This window comes from Carassius auratus, unplaced genomic scaffold (genome assembly GCF_003368295.1).
Source record: "Carassius auratus strain Wakin unplaced genomic scaffold, ASM336829v1 scaf_tig00017067, whole genome shotgun sequence".
In the NCBI taxonomy this organism is placed as follows: Eukaryota; Metazoa; Chordata; class Actinopteri; order Cypriniformes; family Cyprinidae; genus Carassius; species Carassius auratus.
The window spans coordinates 23,819-41,023 of NW_020524736.1; the positions used below are offsets into that span (position 1 = coordinate 23,819).

General features: G+C 36.7%; 1 protein-coding gene and 1 long non-coding RNA gene across 2 annotated transcripts; both read right to left on the minus strand.

Annotated features, from left to right (window-relative positions):
- Positions 1-12,798: 12,798 nt before the first annotated feature.
- On the minus strand, positions 12,799-13,982 carry LOC113075464 (uncharacterized). Its single transcript, XR_003280941.1, has 3 exons — positions 13,722-13,982; positions 13,276-13,370; positions 12,799-13,008 (listed from the first exon to the last, which is right to left on the minus strand). It is a non-coding gene; the product is annotated as an uncharacterized LOC113075464 (long non-coding RNA).
- Positions 13,983-14,011: 29 nt separating this feature from the next.
- On the minus strand, positions 14,012-14,732 carry LOC113075471 (C-type lectin domain family 10 member A-like). The gene is made up of 3 exons (XM_026248190.1): positions 14,599-14,732; positions 14,193-14,508; positions 14,012-14,057 (listed from the first exon to the last, which is right to left on the minus strand). Exons 1-3 carry the CDS (start codon positions 14,633-14,635, stop codon positions 14,012-14,014), a joined length of 399 nt encoding a protein of 132 aa, XP_026103975.1. The 5' UTR covers positions 14,636-14,732.
- Between the last annotated feature and the right edge of the window lie 2,473 nt (positions 14,733-17,205).

Genomic DNA, 17,205 nt, shown 5'->3' on the forward strand with positions numbered 1-17,205 from the left:
GACAAGATGTAAATAATAAGATGTGAATTATTTTCATATTCAAATAGCTGATTTTCATTTCTGCATTTCTCATTTCATCATTGGTCAAAGCATCTTGGGTAAAAAAGGTAATCTTTAAAATAACTTCTAACAATCATTTCATTCTCGGTGCCATCACTAGCTATACATAGAGAACAGCACTGGTAATTTATTTTTTTATCTAAGCAATGTTAGGTGAACTTCCAGCTTATCTTTATACTCTTCTTTGTCTTTGTTCTGGCAATTTCCAGCTACACTCTTCCAAGTGTTTGCTTTATTGGTGTCTATTGGTGAATTTGAAGGCATCATAAACAGAGAAACAGAGTATTGGAAGCTTGTGATTGTTTTTGTTGAGAGGATATGTTTAAATATTGTTTTAATGTGTACTTGTTGATTTTAAAATAGTCTTATTGTATGGCTGCTACCTTGGACTGGCCTCTCTTGTAAAAGAGATTTTAAAAGTTCTTGGTTAAATAAAGGTAAAAAAAATGACCTTCCTTGGCAAAAGCAGGAGCATTGAACACTGAAGACTGAAGTAATGACTGCTTAATTCAGATTTTGCATCACAGTAATAAATTAAAAGTTAAAATTTATTAAAATAGAAAATATTTATTTTAAATTGGATTAATATTTCACAATATTACAGTTTTTATTGTATTTTGTATTGAGTAAATGCAGTCTTGGTGTGCATAAGAGACTTACTTAAAAAAAAAAAAAAAAAAAAAAAAAGTAAAAGAAAAAACTTAAATTTTTCAAACTTTAAAATCAATTAAAAGACATCATGCTGATTCAGATGCTACCAGATCTGTCATTTAAAATCCATTAACATTATCTTGAATTAAATTACGGTCAGACATGAAACTTATTTCTTACCTCAGATTTTTTTTCTTTTAAATCCTTTATATTATAACAGAGAGACTCACAACTCCTACTGTCACCTCAGCGGGGTTATAGACATCTACAGAAGTGATGTTGCAATACTATATAGTTATGTCAGGTAACCCTGCACCTAAATAGTAAGCAAAACAAAACAAACTATGGCCACTTTACATGTTCGTGTCAGTCCTTGGCTACAGCAGAACAAGCTGCAACGTGGACCAGAACTTTAGACATTTAGTTTAATAAATTTCCTGAGCCTTGCCCAGGGGCTGACTGACCATCTATACATTCTGGAGAAGTCCAGAACTGCCGTTGTCCTGACATTTAATCCTACCGGTCAAATTTTCCTACTAAGGTTTACTGCGCATGCGCACATCAATATTGCATCCTTTTTCTCATGCTAAACAACAATATTTAATGTAGCCTATCTGCATACTGTAAGAGTATATTTAGAGTTGAGGTAGGTGTAGACTTTAATAAAATAACACAATCTAATAGGTAGATAATAAAGATTTATTGTTGGTTTCCTGTAGCTGTATCCCTTCTATCTTCAACCACAAATTTATAACACATAATGACTGTATTTACATACTGCACTGTAAGGCTAGGTTTAGGGTTTTGGTAGATGTATGTTAATAAACTATAATTTGACAGGTAGCATTTTTCGTTGTTGAGTTGTACTACTCACTGTTTTAAAGGGAAACTGCCTTAAAAAAGGGGTGCTAATGCAATCCTTTTTTGCCTATACGAAACCAAACTGACGTGAAGGAGAGTGGGCTCGTGATGGCAAGCAAAAGATGTGAAGAAAAAGGCGGTTGGGAGAAGCTAAAAGGAAGAAACGTGAACGGTTACATCAGGTTACCTTTGCCTGCCAATCTCACTATATGCACCATGTAGTCTATAGCACTGTAGTAAAATCCCAGGTCCAAGCGTCCACTGCTATTTATCACTCTGCATTGTCTGGCATGAATATCCCATTCATTCATAAAGAGACAGCAGCGATTCTACGAAGGGTTACATTTGAGAGCTATTGAATAGAAAATTTAGTAAATTAAGTAGCCTAATGTGATCCCCTGTCCGGCCGGAGCGATGAGCCATAAACAGTAAACCCTATCATAAACATTACATAAACATGATTATTAGTCGTGTCCTCTTTTGGAAGGCCTAAACTCCGCTTTGTCCATGGTGAAAGCCAATCTGGTGATCCACAGTGCGAAGATGATGCGGATAACATCCTCTTTTGGAAGGCCAAACATAGTAGTTTTGCTTTCACAGTGAAACACACAGCAACAATAAGACATGGCAGCGGCAACAACAGTACTACAACGAGAATAAAAGGTATGCCTTCTTTCTGAGCATTGCTATTCTTACCCCATAATGACGTAGAGATGTGGGGACATTTTTGAACAAGATGTTTTAGGGGGGTGTGGACAGGTTTTAAATTTTATAAAGAATATCTCTTTTTAGAATTTAGTCTTTGAAACTTTACACATCTTTTTTTAATGCACAAACAGCTTGTCAGAATTCGTGCTCTGCTTTTAACCCATCCAAAGTGCACACACAAAGTGCACACACACACTTATGCTGCAGCACCCAGGGAGCAGTTGGGGGTTCGATCATGACCTCAGTCATGGTATTGAGAGTGGAGAGAGAACTGTACATGCACTCCCACCACCTACAATTCCTGCCACCCCGAGACTCGAACTCACAACCCTTCGATTGCGAGTCCGACTCTCTAACCATTAGGCCACGACTTCCCCTCCCCCAAAGAGAAAGGAAAAACTGAAATCGTATCATATGACCCATTTAACAAAAATAAGTTTTTCTGTCAGATTGGGTAATTTTTCTTTGTCTCCTAATAAACTTTGCTGTGGAGTGCCACAAGGTTCTATTTTTCACACATTTTTTTATTGTATTTACTTCCTATATATGATTTTTTTGGGCTCTGTTTTCAGAAAGCACTGCTATGCAGATGATACCCAATTTTTTTTTTTACCTCCAAACTAAATAAACGGGCTGGTCTGGAATGTCTTGCATGCCATGATGAAGTGAAAATGTGGTTTTCTCCAAACTTCTTATTCTTAAATGAATCAAAATCTGAGGTTATAAGCTTTTGCCCCAAGTTAAAATTTAGGGAACAGAAGTATCGATCTGGACTACCTTCCTCCCTTTACTTCTTCCTATATTAAGAACCTAGGTTTGTTCAGGGATCAGATTCTCATATTTGATAAACAAATTAATGTGGTTATTAGTTCTTGTTTTTTTCAGTTATGTCTATTCCCCAAAAGTAAATGTTTTCTCTATGAGAAAACTTTAGAGATTGCTATTCATGCGCTCATTAAATCTATCTTGGACTGCTGCAACTCTCTTCCGTCGCTCGTCTTCAACTGGTACAAAACACTGCTGCTAAATTCCTCAAAGGATAATGTAATTTGATCATGTTACTCTAATTTTGAAATATAAATAACCTGGCACCGAGCTATCTGTCTGATCTGGTAGTGCTTGACTCATGAGTGTAAATGGTGACTTGACCTGACTCTGGAGTCTTGTGCAGTGGCGCTGGGCTGGCGACCATCTTGTCTGGAGGCACCGGTCTAGAGTCGGCCATCACACCTGGAGAGACAGGTGCGGCTGTGGGGTGTCCCACTGAGACCGATGCTGCAGGTACATTATGAACCCCCAAAAATCCAAGATCTCCAGCTCATTCATTTCCCATTCCAGCACAGGGTTATCCAGACAGGCGTTGAATAAGGGTGCTTTCACAAAAGCACTTTTGGTGCGCACCCGGGTTCGATTGATGTCAGAGTTCGGTACGTTTGGATAATGTGAACACTGTCTTCTGTACTCGGATGCACACCTGCGAACCATACCCGAGTACGCTTAAAAACTGTGGTCTGGGGTACGCTTCATGTGAACTCTGGTACAGTTCGCTGCTTATGTGAACGCAATTGTACCAAATCGCGAAAGTGAACGGCTTTTAATGACAAATTCTTTGATGAAAATGTATGTATTTGTGTGTGTTTCACTCTCTTTCCTGATGAGCGTGACTCACGCGCTGCAAGCAGAGAGCTGTACATCTTATTTATGTTCGCCTTCAATGTTCTTTAGAGCATTTTCAGTACATTCGTAAGACAGACGCAAGTGCCGTTATGTACCGAAGCTTTATAAACAAAATGAACGGTTCAAAAACATAATACATAAAAGTACAGAGAGTAATGTTATGCATTTGCCACCTTCTCCTGTGCTGTCGTTACCAAGCAACGGGGTAAACAGCTGCCGGCTTGATGACGCAAGCGAACCGCGGTTCGGACTCAAATATTATAATATGAACACAGTCCGGCGGGGGCAGGGGGAGGGGTAGCAACCGAACTCGGGTTCGGACCAGGCAAGTGAACCAAGTGTGAAAGCACCCTAAGTCTTTCAGGGCCGCATCATTATACCCCATTCCTACCGCCATGGTCCAGAACATTTGAACCAAGCCACCCACCTCACTTCCCTTTTGATGGAGGGTGGCTTGGTTTTGGAACCTCGCCCTCCACTCATCCACACTGGCTGGAGAACGGACACAAATTCCACACCGCTGGATCTGGGCATGATGGAGTCCTTCTGTAACGATTAATCACAGGAAATGAGAGATCCAAATGCAGTGTGTTTAATGGGGTAATCCAAAATCAAAATTCAACAGGCTAGAGGTCAATAACGGGGAAAGCAGTCAAAAAAACAAAAAAAACAAAAAAAACACTAGAAACAAGAAAACACAAGGGAACGCAAGAAAACCAGGTGACTCCATGACACAGATAGAAAACAGACCGGTTATATAGATAGGTGAAGACGATGAAAGTGGAGACAGCTGAGTGCAATTGACAGGCGTGCAATTAACTGTGATGAAGGGACAAGGCTTTGTGGGAAATGTAGTGCCTGCAGTAGGGTGTCTATGGGGAAGTGAGACCACTAGTGGACAGACCAGACACTGTGACAACAGCCTTCCAGCCTATATCAGATCGGCACAAACTTTAACTGTTTTAAATCATCTCTTAAAACACATTTCTAGTCTTTGGCTTTTGATTTATCGTGAGTTTATGGTATAAATCTGTGGGTTGGCCTGTGATCTATGCCTTTGTTTGTTCAGCACTTTGGTTAGCCATGCATGCTGTTTTTAAATATGCTGTTGCTGTATAAATAAAACAAATTTGAAAGCTGATCTGGCGATCCATAGGGCATGTTGATGTATTTCCTCAGAAACCAGCATGGATCATCTCTACGCACGATGAAGCAAATATCATCCTCTTTTGGGAGGCAAAACAAAGTAGTTTCCCTTTATAACAAAACACACAGCATCTCACGCAGCGGGATTGAGTGAGGAACGGCCAGTGGATTTGACAAAAGAGTGGCAAGCGGGCTGGTGGCAACCACATGTGACTACCCCGGAAGGGATTCCACTTCATCCATGTTGAAAGCCGATCCGGCGATCCACAGGGCATGTTGATGTATTTCCTCAGTGACCAGCATGGATCAGCTCTAGGCATGACAAAGCTCATATCCTCCTCTAATAGAAGGCCAAACAAAGTAGTTTTGATTTTACAATGAAACACACAGCATCTCCACAGCAAGAATAAAAGTTATACCTTCTTTGTTTGCGTGAACATTGCGTCAACAGTGACGTAGACATGTGGGGGCGTGTTTAAACGAGGCATTTTAGGGGGGTGTGGACTGTCCTACAATACTTATACCTGCTGTATGGAACAGGTACTGCACAAATGGAAAAGGTGTAAGAATACAAACCCCCACCCCCCCTGTTTACACAATAAAAAAAACTGAAAATAAATGTGTACTGTACAAAAAAAAATCTGTATGAATGCTGCAATTATTCAGAGAGATTTTAGAATCAACAAGACAATTTTAATATATTTTAGTTGACTTAAGTTTTTATTAAGTAAACCAAATCGAATATTAGGTGCAATCACTATTTTCCTTTAAAGGGGTCATATGATGCGATTTCAACCCACTGCGCAAAGTCACAGCCAAACGACGTCTTTTCTACATTATTTTTGAACGTTCAATTTTGGTCCCCTAAATGTGCAGACTGTGACGCCAGATGTCTTTTTTTCAACGTCTACCACACGTCCAGTATCGATGTCCACAGGACCTCCGTATAAGGGCTAATTGTAGTCCAAATGTCGTTGTTGTGGATGTCTTTTCTACGTCAAACTTATAGTCATTTTAGACATCATTTTATACTGCTTATAGGCTCTGTACATAACTGTAGTCCAATTTCAGAAGGTGTCACACTGTTCAAATTTCCTTACCTATAGCTTCATTTGATTGTCTCATCAGCGGATGATAAATGGAAAAGCATACAAAGTTGAAATGCAGTTCCAATTCAATCCTGCTGCTGAGCCAAACGAAGCTACAGGAAAAGTAACTGCTACAGGAAACAGGTCCTTCACCCTCTGGAAATATGGGACAACAGTTATAAACAGAGATTTACAAATCAATCACAACTCAATCACCAGTCACTTATTTCCATCTTTTTATCTTTTTTTAACTGCACAAACTTCACTTATAAGCTTTGACTAATTACATTTCCTACCAACTACCACTACACTCTAGGAACATGACTTTAATGGCTTGATTACATTAAATTTAATGGCTTGTACAACAATAAAAATTAAAGTGCATAACCCTTTGTGTTTTGTGGTAAGATTAAAACATAAGCAACTATTCTAAAACAGGAAAGACAATGTATAATTCTCCAATGGATAAATGTAGTGCCTGCAGTAGGGTGTCTATGGGGAAGTGAGACCACTAGTGGACAGACCAGACACTGTGACAACAGCCTTCCAGCCTATATCAGATCGGCACAAACTTTAACTGTTTTAAATCATCTCTTAAAACACATTTCTAGTCTTTGGCTTTTGATTTATCGTGAGTTTATGGTATAAATCTGTGGGTTGGCCTGTGATCTATGCCTTTGTTTGTTCAGCACTTTGGTTAGCCATGCATGCTGTTTTTAAATATGCTGTTGCTGTATAAATAAAACAAATTTGAAAGCTGATCTGGCGATCCATAGGGCATGTTGATGTATTTCCTCAGAAACCAGCATGGATCATCTCTACGCACGATGAAGCAAATATCATCCTCTTTTGGGAGGCAAAACAAAGTAGTTTCCCTTTATAACAAAACACACAGCATCTCACGCAGCGGGATTGAGTGAGGAACGGCCAGTGGATTTGACAAAAGAGTGGCAAGCGGGCTGGTGGCAACCACATGTGACTACCCCGGAAGGGATTCCACTTCATCCATGTTGAAAGCCGATCCGGCGATCCACAGGGCATGTTGATGTATTTCCTCAGTGACCAGCATGGATCAGCTCTAGGCATGACAAAGCTCATATCCTCCTCTAATAGAAGGCCAAACAAAGTAGTTTTGATTTTACAATGAAACACACAGCATCTCCACAGCAAGAATAAAAGTTATACCTTCTTTGTTTGCGTGAACATTGCGTCTACAGTGACGTAGACATGTGGGGGCGTGTTTAAACGAGGCATTTTAGGGGGGTGTGGACTGTCCTACAATACTTATACCTGCTGTATGGAACAGGTACTGCACAAATGGAAAAGGTGTAAGAATACAAACCCCCACCCCCCCTGTTTACACAATAAAAAAAACTGAAAATAAATGTGTACTGTACAAAAAAAAATCTGTATGAATGCTGCAATTATTCAGAGAGATTTTAGAATCAACAAGACAATTTTAATATATTTTAGTTGACTTAAGTTTTTATTAAGTAAACCAAATCGAATATTAGGTGCAATCACTATTTTCCTTTAAAGGGGTCATATGATGCGATTTCAACCCACTGTGCAAAGTCACAGCCAAACGACGTCTTTTCTACATTATTTTTGAACGTTCAATTTTGGTCCCCTAAATGTGCAGACTGTGACGCCAGATGTCTTTTTTTCAACGTCTACCACACGTCCAGTATCGATGTCCACAGGACCTCCGTATAAGGGCTAATTGTAGTCCAAATGTCGTTGTTGTGGATGTCTTTTCTACGTCAAACTTATAGTCATTTTAGACATCATTTTATACTGCTTATAGGCTCTGTACATAACTGTAGTCCAATTTCAGAAGGTGTCACACTGTTCAAATTTCCTTACCTATAGCTTCATTTGATTGTCTCATCAGCGGATGATAAATGGAAAAGCATACAAAGTTGAAATGCAGTTCCAATTCAATCCTGCTGCTGAGCCAAACGAAGCTACAGGAAAAGTAACTGCTACAGGAAACAGGTCCTTCACCCTCTGGAAATATGGGACAACAGTTATAAACAGAGATTTACAAATCAATCACAACTCAATCACCAGTCACTTATTTCCATCTTTTTATCTTTTTTTAACTGCACAAACTTCACTTATAAGCTTTGACTAATTACATTTCCTACCAACTACCACTACACTCTAGGAACATGACTTTAATGGCTTGATTACATTAAATTTAATGGCTTGTACAACAATAAAAATTAAAGTGCATAACCCTTTGTGTTTTGTGGTAAGATTAAAACATAAGCAACTATTCTAAAACAGGAAAGACAATGTATAATTCTCCAATGGATAATCAGTCCTGAGTGACTGCGTGCCCTCCACCTCCACTTCTTTGCGGTGCATGCTTCAGATGCTCTGAAGCGGTCATCCTTATGAAGTCCTCTGTGGCTGTCATCAAATTTCTTGACTGCATCTGCACAAGTAGAAAAAGACAAATGATTAGATATATGCAAAGGCAATCTGCAGTCATACACCCAATCCCCATATTTGTATGCAAAAATATGTTTACTATGCAAAATTGCCATGGTAGACAGTTAGCAGTGAATTTTCAATGTCAACTGGGAAGGAAATATTTTGTCCCCTATATATATATATATATATACACATATATATATATGTGTATTATTACAGCCTGTAAAAAGGGTTCATATGTGTATCTCTAAGCATCTCAAGACTGCAATCACTAGTAATTAAATTAAATTAAATTAAATTAAATTAAATTAAATTAAATTAAATTAAATTAAATTAAATTAAATTTATGCATTTAGCAGACGCTTTTATCCAAAGCGACTTACAGTGCATTCAGGCCATTGATTTTTACCTATCAGACGAGTAATTAGATCTAATCAGATCTAATCTAGTAATCAGACGAGTTCCTGTTAATCAAGTATCTGGAAAAGATCTACTCCATGAACGATGCATTAAATTACATTAAATAATGACAAAAATAAATAAAACAAGCAAATGAAATTATAACTCACATGTATCTGGTCCACTGATGAAGCCATATGCCAAGTGAATTATTAATCATCAACAGGCATCCAATATTAACTTCAGGAAACGGGAAATAACCAATGACATTTGAGGTAACAATTAAAAAAGCAAGCCCCGCCCCACGACTGACAAAAATAAAAGTGTTCGCACGAGTAGGTGAGAAGATCGAGCTCGAGGATGTGGGGAATGATCATGCGCGTGGGTTTAATGATGATATGAAAGACAGAAGCAGCCAGATAAATTCTGAAGTGTACAGGGATATACTGTTTGCTCAGATTCAGTCAAATGCAGCAAAGTTGATTGGATGGCGCTTCAAAGTGGAAATGACCCAAAACATACTGCAAAAGCAACCCAGGAATTTTTTAAGGTAAAAGAGAAATATTCTGTAATGGCCAAGTCAATTTCCTGATTTCAACCCAACTGAGCATGCATTTCACTTACTGAAGACAAAACTAAAGGCAGAAAGACCCACAAAAAACAACAACAACTGAATTCAGCTGCAGTAAATGCATGGGGAAACCCAGTCTTTGGTGATGTCCATGAGCAAGGGATTCAAAAAGATATTAAAAATGAAAATTATATGTGTGATTATATTTATTTGTCCAATTACTGTACATTTGAGGCCCTGAAAATGTGAGGACTGTGTATAAAAATGGTTGTAATTATGTTATATTTTTGTTCACGACCTTGAATTGAAGCTTAAAGTCTACACTACAATTTCATCTTGACTGACACAATTTTCATAATTTTGGCTTTGTATGCCACCAGAATAGAACTGAAATAAAACAGTGTCCAAATATATATGGACTTAACTGCACTGTAAAAAAATATGCACTGTTAACTGTTGAACTGTAAAATTACATTCATCTTATTTGTTTCTGCTCTTTTGACAATACTCTGTTCGAGATTTTATTTTCTGTTAAAGCATTGCACTTAAAGCATTGCAATTAAGTAAATGAACAATTTCTTTGCATTCAATGAAAAGGTCTAACATATGGCTAATTTGTGCATGTGATGTTCAGCCTGGTTCTCATAAGATCACAAAAAACATTGTGTGACCCATTAAATAAATAAATATAAAACTATGAATATATATGCGCTATGCGCTTCAACAGACGCGTGCGAGCACGGGCATCTTCAAAAGACTTTTGCGTGCTTTTTTCATATTGTCAACTGGACATAAGCTATTTACTTCCACACTCTATAAATATATAAGCTAAAACACTGTAATGGTAATGTTTATAATGTTGTCAGGTGGTAATTGAAGCAAAATAATCCCTTTGAAATTAGCAGTGAAATTAACTCATTTAATTCTGAAAGAACGTAAATTAAACATGATGGCGCAAGCAACCGCGAAGACGGTTGACCGTACGTCCTCTTTTGCCCGGGCATGTCCTCTTTTTGTACGTAAAAAAACTTAATCCGGCACGGATTTCTTACTCGTCCAAAATGTCTGGGATTCGGCTGTTTTCTTTATCTCGCTCCCACTGAATTTCTGACCCATGCCGCCAACTCCCTCTACATGTGTTTCGCTCCCGTGATTTTCGTGTCCACACCTTTAAACATTCTTGCATAATTTACATCAGGAAGGCACTCTCAGCGGAGTATTTAAATCTATTTTGAATGAGCTGGCCACTTTCGATTTTGCAATCACACGCACTATGTGTAAAGGGAGCACATCTTACAAGATAAGATATGTCAATGAGTTAAAGATCTGTTAAGTAGCAAATACTCCAGCCTGGTCTTGTCAGTCAGCTCTCCTTAGTCTTGACCTGGCAGATAGAGATCAGTCAAAGCTGACTCCTAGTCTTTGCAACTTTACAGAGCTTCTTTAAGGACCAAGAGTTTGTAACACTCCAAAGAGAAAGGAAAAATATAAATCGCATTATTTGACTCCTTTAGAACTTTCCGCCCGACAATACTTGCACCTGCTGTACGGAACATGTAAGCAAGCTAAAAACCTAAAGCAGTTTTGTGTAACTCCGCTTTCGGTTCAGAGTATTTAATTGTTTCACATTAATTTCACACGTCTGGTATAACTATGAGGTCTTGTTTCATTAATACAGTGTATTCTTTTTTTGCCCCCCCCCCCCCCCCCCCCCCCCAGTAAGTGAAATGTGACAACATAGCCCACTGTTGTGACATCTTATCTAATCTAATTTAAATATACTTGCAATGTGGGCAAATAGATGAATAAACACTTTCCTGAAGTGTGTTTTGGGACATGGGCTATTACATTAGGATTTAGTGGTTTTAACAAAAGACATCAACAAAAGGTGACCAATTACCAGTAGAGACCAACAGGCAAAAAAATATCATTATAACAGTAAAACCATTACAAACTAGGTGATGGTTTGTATTTTTTTTTAAAAGGATTGAAATAAATGTATTATTGTATGAACAATAATACTTGAAATCTTCATAAAAAGAGCAGAATGCAAAATGCATATGACAATGATAAACATAGAATCTAGAAACATGAAACGGAATTCTTCAATTTGAGTATTCATATGTCAGTCTCATCTGTTTTGAAAAGGGAGACAAGAAAAATGGTCACTGTTGGGGGGCTTCATGATGCTCTAAACGATATAAATCAGGCTTTTCTAAATGTCATTGTGTCCGTTTTAACAAACACATCAGGAAGTGTACCATCTGGTGGTCAAAGTGTGAATAGCTCCTAACAAACTCCTCGATTTTGTAGGTCTAGGCATTAGAATATAATTACATAAATACAACTACTGCCTTCTCAGACAAGAATTGCATCATGTAATTTTCTCGCATCAGGGAGCAGCCATCAATATGCGGACTATTTAGTATTTTATAATTTTGGCAGGTTATATGGTCCACACAGAGAGATTGAAAAAGCAGACGAGGTAGTTAATATTGCTATTATATAGGCTAGGACATGCTGATAACTCGTAAGACACGGGAAATACAGTTGCAAATGAACTTTGCTTTACACCTTTGAAATTTGGCAGTCACTGCGTTCGCGAAAGTAAAAAACGCAAACGTAATGCAAGAATTGCAATTGCGTTTTGATTAAGTTACAATTTATGCGTCCACATATGGAAAACGCAACTGAAAAAAAAAGAAATTACTTTTACAAATGGTCCTGAATATTTGTCCATAATGCAACAAGTAAATCAACTACAGAATGGCTTTAATCCCAGTTACTGTTTTCAATTAAACACATAAAAGAGTGCTGACTTTACAGTTCAAAATCTGACATACAGAAATATTAAAATAGGGAAATATGCACTGTATTATTGCAGCTGGATCTCCTGTAAGTTTATTTTATTAATGATATCATATTTTACTTATCAAATAAGGGCACACATATACATACATACAGTAGGCTATATCTCTAAATCTCAAATGCATGAACTGAAGTATAAAAAAATCACAGTGAATTTAAAATATAATATTGAAAGATTTTAAAAAGATTAAATTATAATAATTATTGGAATTGAAGGAAATTAAGTGAAGGTTGTCGAAAAAAAGTAGCATCTAAACTTTTAACAATGCAAATATTTCTAGCTAAAGTTAAGCTAGATTCATTAATGTTGTTAGTGTAGCCTACTACTGTACTTCAATTTTCCAGTTCTTTAAAACAATAACATTACTCAACATTTTTAAACTGTTTAAGTTTTTAAAAGTACATTACAGATGCCTATTTATTATCTAAATTAACTGTATGATTTTTCTCCAGATGAAACATCTCTCCATCTTCCCACTTTCTCCAGCTTATTTTGCTGTCACTCTCCAACATCATGTTCTTCAGTTTTTCACTTATCTGGAAGACCAGTGAGAAAGAATCAAATAAACCCTTAATAAATAAAACACTTCATGTCACATATATATGCCTCACATCTGTAGCCCAAATAACAACACAATTATCAATAATAATGATGATTATGATTATATGAGTGGTGCTTTTTGGGTTTAAGGTAATTTAATACATTTTTCTTTAGTCGTTTCTTCGAGTGCATATACTGTTCTTGGCAGAGTGTGTTGTTACACCAGAATGTGACACTAAACACAGTTTAAGGCAGATACAAACCTCATTCATAATGGCCGTCTGTAGTGAAGGATCATTCAATGCACATATTCCCTTACATGTGACTTTCAGTCTCACAATTTGTTTTCTCTTGTCATCTAGACAAATACATGAAGTTATGCTCAACATAGAATATACAACAATAAAGCAAACATATTTCAGTTGTTTGTGATATCTGTTGTAAGAGTGATCTACAAACCATTTTCTTCCCCCTCTGTTGTTTGTAACTGTTGCATTATGGGGAGTGTGAAATTGTTTATTTTTCTTCAGTAGTTTAATGTATTCACTGTATATTGTGGGTAGGGTAGTGATGGGTTGCTCTATGTACAGTATTATATGTATGTAGTTATTGAGACTAAACTATCGTTTTGTAAGTGTTCAAGACAAATTTCCTTCTGGATAATAAGTTAATCTTACCTTAATAATTTAATTATGTCGGTGAAACTCACCCCCATGGCAGATAAAAGGCAGCTTTAGATCACAGCTGTATTGAGCCCATTTCCCAGAATTGGCTCTTGACATGCCAACACAGTCACCAGATCCTGAACTCTGGGATGGTTGATCTGCTGCCCAGTGTCTGAAGGAGCGACTCCATTTATCAGACCATTCCCAAGAGTCCAGGAACAGACCAATCCAGATGTAAGATCCAGATAAAAGAATTTGATTTGTCTGGTTATTTTCTGAAAAGTTGCGGATGGTGATCAGGTCTGTGTAATACTGTCTACAGTAGCTCTGAGCATCACTCCATGCTTTTGGGATTTTTACTAAGATGTATCCAGAATTTCCTTTTGAGAGAGGCAAAAATAGTATAATTTCTTTGCACTTCTTTTCCAATTAAACTGCACAATAATACATTTTAAATAATAAGAAATTTACCATAGCACATAAAATATTGATTAATGGAACATGACGCATCATGCCAAGCCCCGGAATAAGTAGCAATACAATTTCCATCCCCATCTGGCTGTCTTGAATCCCAGTTATAGTACTGAGAAGTGTTGTTTTCTCCATCAGACCAAACCCAGCGTGTCTGTGTCCCCCTCTTCAGTCCAATCCACACTGATCCACTGTATCCAGCATCCACTATATTTACCAGCCTGTTCACATCATCCATGCTGTCTGCAGTAGCCAGATCAGTGAATCTCTCTCTGCAGTAACTTTGAGCCTCTGGCCATGACATTGCTTTATTTATATAGAAGTACGGACGAGAAAGACCAGAACTGCTCCAGAAGAGCCCTGTTAAAATCAACATATTAAAAGTGAAAGTGAAAGTTAAACCATGTATATGCAAACACATCACTACAGATTACAAATGATCACACCAACCTGACAGCAGAAGCAGCACAAACAGACTCCCGTCCATGACTGCGCACACAGATGCTCACTGGTGGATTCTAAGAGATGATCAGGTGAATTTCATCAAAGTTTACACTGCAAACATGAGCTGGCTACATACAGTAGCTTTGTATTTAGCCATAAGATCCCGCATCTTAGACAGTAGCTACTTGATAACAATAGCATAGCACTAGGAACACATGGGTTTGATAGCCAGGAAATGTATTAACTGATAAAATACGCAGTGTAATAAGCAGAGTAAGTTGCTTCGGAAAATATGAATACATGTGATATTAAAAAGCTCTCAAGTGAGTGATTTAACTTTCCAAAATACTATAAACATACAAAGGTATATTGTACATAATAGAGCTGTGATTAACTATTAAAAATAAAAGTGAGAGATAAGCTCTGCAAGAGTTATCTTGTTACTTAAACTGATGATGGTTAAAACTTTCCTCCGGGCAATACTTCTACCTGCTGTACAGAACAGGTACTGCAGGGGAAAGCGGAGCACAACCTAAAGCTTTTTGTTATGTGTAACTTGGCTTGGGGTTCAGAGTATGTATCTGTTTCACATTAAATTCACATGTCTGATACAACTATGTGGTCTTGTTTCATTAAAACTGTTTATTCTTTTTTTATTTGCCCCCCCAAAAAACTTTAAGTGAAATGTTCACCCTGTTGTATCATCTTATCTAATCTAATCAAAATATGCATGCAATATTTTTTTGTATCAATATAACTTTGTATTAAAATAAAAAATAGCTATATATGTCAAAACAATGTGGGCAAAGAGATGAATAAACACATTCGGACATTCAGCAAAATGGAGCTAAACACACAACAGCAGTAAGAATATTTATATTCATTGAAATAATGATTTCTGAACATTCAAGTTCTCCATTTGCCTGTTTCATGCAGAAACTCACTAAAAGCAAAGTGTAACATTGCAGCAGTAAATGCTGCACAAGATGATTTTGTGTTGATTTACATGAAAGACACGAGGAGCTTTGATATTCAAAAGCTTATTCTCAAGATGTTTTTACATATTGCATCACATCAATACCAGTAACAAAATGACTCATCTGGAAGATAATTTGACTGAGATTTAAGTAAAAAACACAAAAACGTTTATACTTAAAAGACCAAATAATTTTAAGGGTTGCAAAATATTTCATGTCTCACATTAGTCAATTGCTGGGCACAATCAAAAACAATTTTATATTAATACACCGTAGATTATTATCAAATAATGGATGCAGTTGCTATGCAGTGTTAATTTTGACAGGCATTTTTGATTTAGTCTTATTAGTCACATTTTAGTCATTTGAGTCTTTCATAGTTTTAGTTCATGAAAAGTCATTGCATTTTTGTTAACTTTAAGTCATTACTTTTAGTCAAACTGCAATTAGCAACATTTATTTTGGTAGCCATTTTATTTGGAATTTTCAAACAAAAGTAGTCATTAATTCTTCTCTCTTTAGACCAAATCAATTAAGCTTAAGAGAAATTTGAATCAAGGATTTAACTGGAATAAATGATGACAGTTTTCATCTTTGGGTAAACTATCCCTTTAGCAGTAGTGAAAAGGGAGCAACTTATAAGAAATATAGCTGTTCATATACAATATAGATATTATTAATAATTTATACATTTTGAAAAAGCGCAATAAGACAAATACGAAAGAGATAATAATTACAGTGTTTACTTAACATTTGTACATTTATTTAATATCTTTTGTTGGTTAACACTGATGACAAGGATATGTACTTAATTAGGAATGCTGTCCTTTTAAGACGGAAGGCATGCATGTAATACTGATACACTTTTAGTGTTCACCCACCTGTGAACGTTCATTTAATCCAAAACTGACTCTATTTACATGAGATACTCTTCACACGACAGACATCTGGACTGCTTTGTGCATAAGGTTATTAGTCCTCAAATTACATTATAGTCCCGTCTTGTAATGTTAACAAAGACGTGGCATAAATTTCATCATAGTTTTTATCATCAGCTATTAGTTTTAGCTTGTCAATGTCCTCTTCTTAGTTGCTATGACTTCACTAATAGAAAATATGGACATGCACAAATTTATTGTTCAATAAAATATTAGGCCAATTGCTAACTACACCCATGCAACCATGCAACTTAATGTTTTTTTTTTAAATGGAAAAGATTTATAATATATATTTTTTTAATTCACACACACACACACACACACACACACACACACTCACAAATTATTGATATTTATTGGGCACCCCTAGGTGCAACCACTATTTTCATTTAAAATAGATTTTTTTCCTTTTGCACAGAGCAAGAAAACCTGCTGATTCAGATTCTTCTAGATCTGTAATTTATGGTCCACTAACATAAACACAAATCAAATTATAGATGCTAGATGTGATCTTTTAATTTCTTACCTGAAAAACGTTTTTTTTTTCTTCTGTAAATCTTTTATATTTTTACACTGAGACTTTCAGCTTCAACCGACACCTGAGGAGGTTGGTCGACACATTTAAGAGTGATTTCACCCCTGTAGCTCATTTCTTATTGGTTAAACTGATGATGTAATAACTCACCCCATATTTTAAC

Coding starts and splice junctions, on each gene's coding strand:
- LOC113075471 (XM_026248190.1), bottom strand. CDS start 14,635: ATGGACGGGAGTCTGTTTGTGCTGCTTCTGCTGTCAG. Junction 14,509..14,598: donor TGTGCTGCTTCTGCTGTCAG/GTTGGTGTGATC, acceptor TGATTTTAACAG/GGCTCTTCTGGAGCAGTTCT. Junction 14,058..14,192: donor GCTACTTATTCCGGGGCTTG/GCATGATGCGTC, acceptor CTCTCTCAAAAG/GAAATTCTGGATACATCTTA.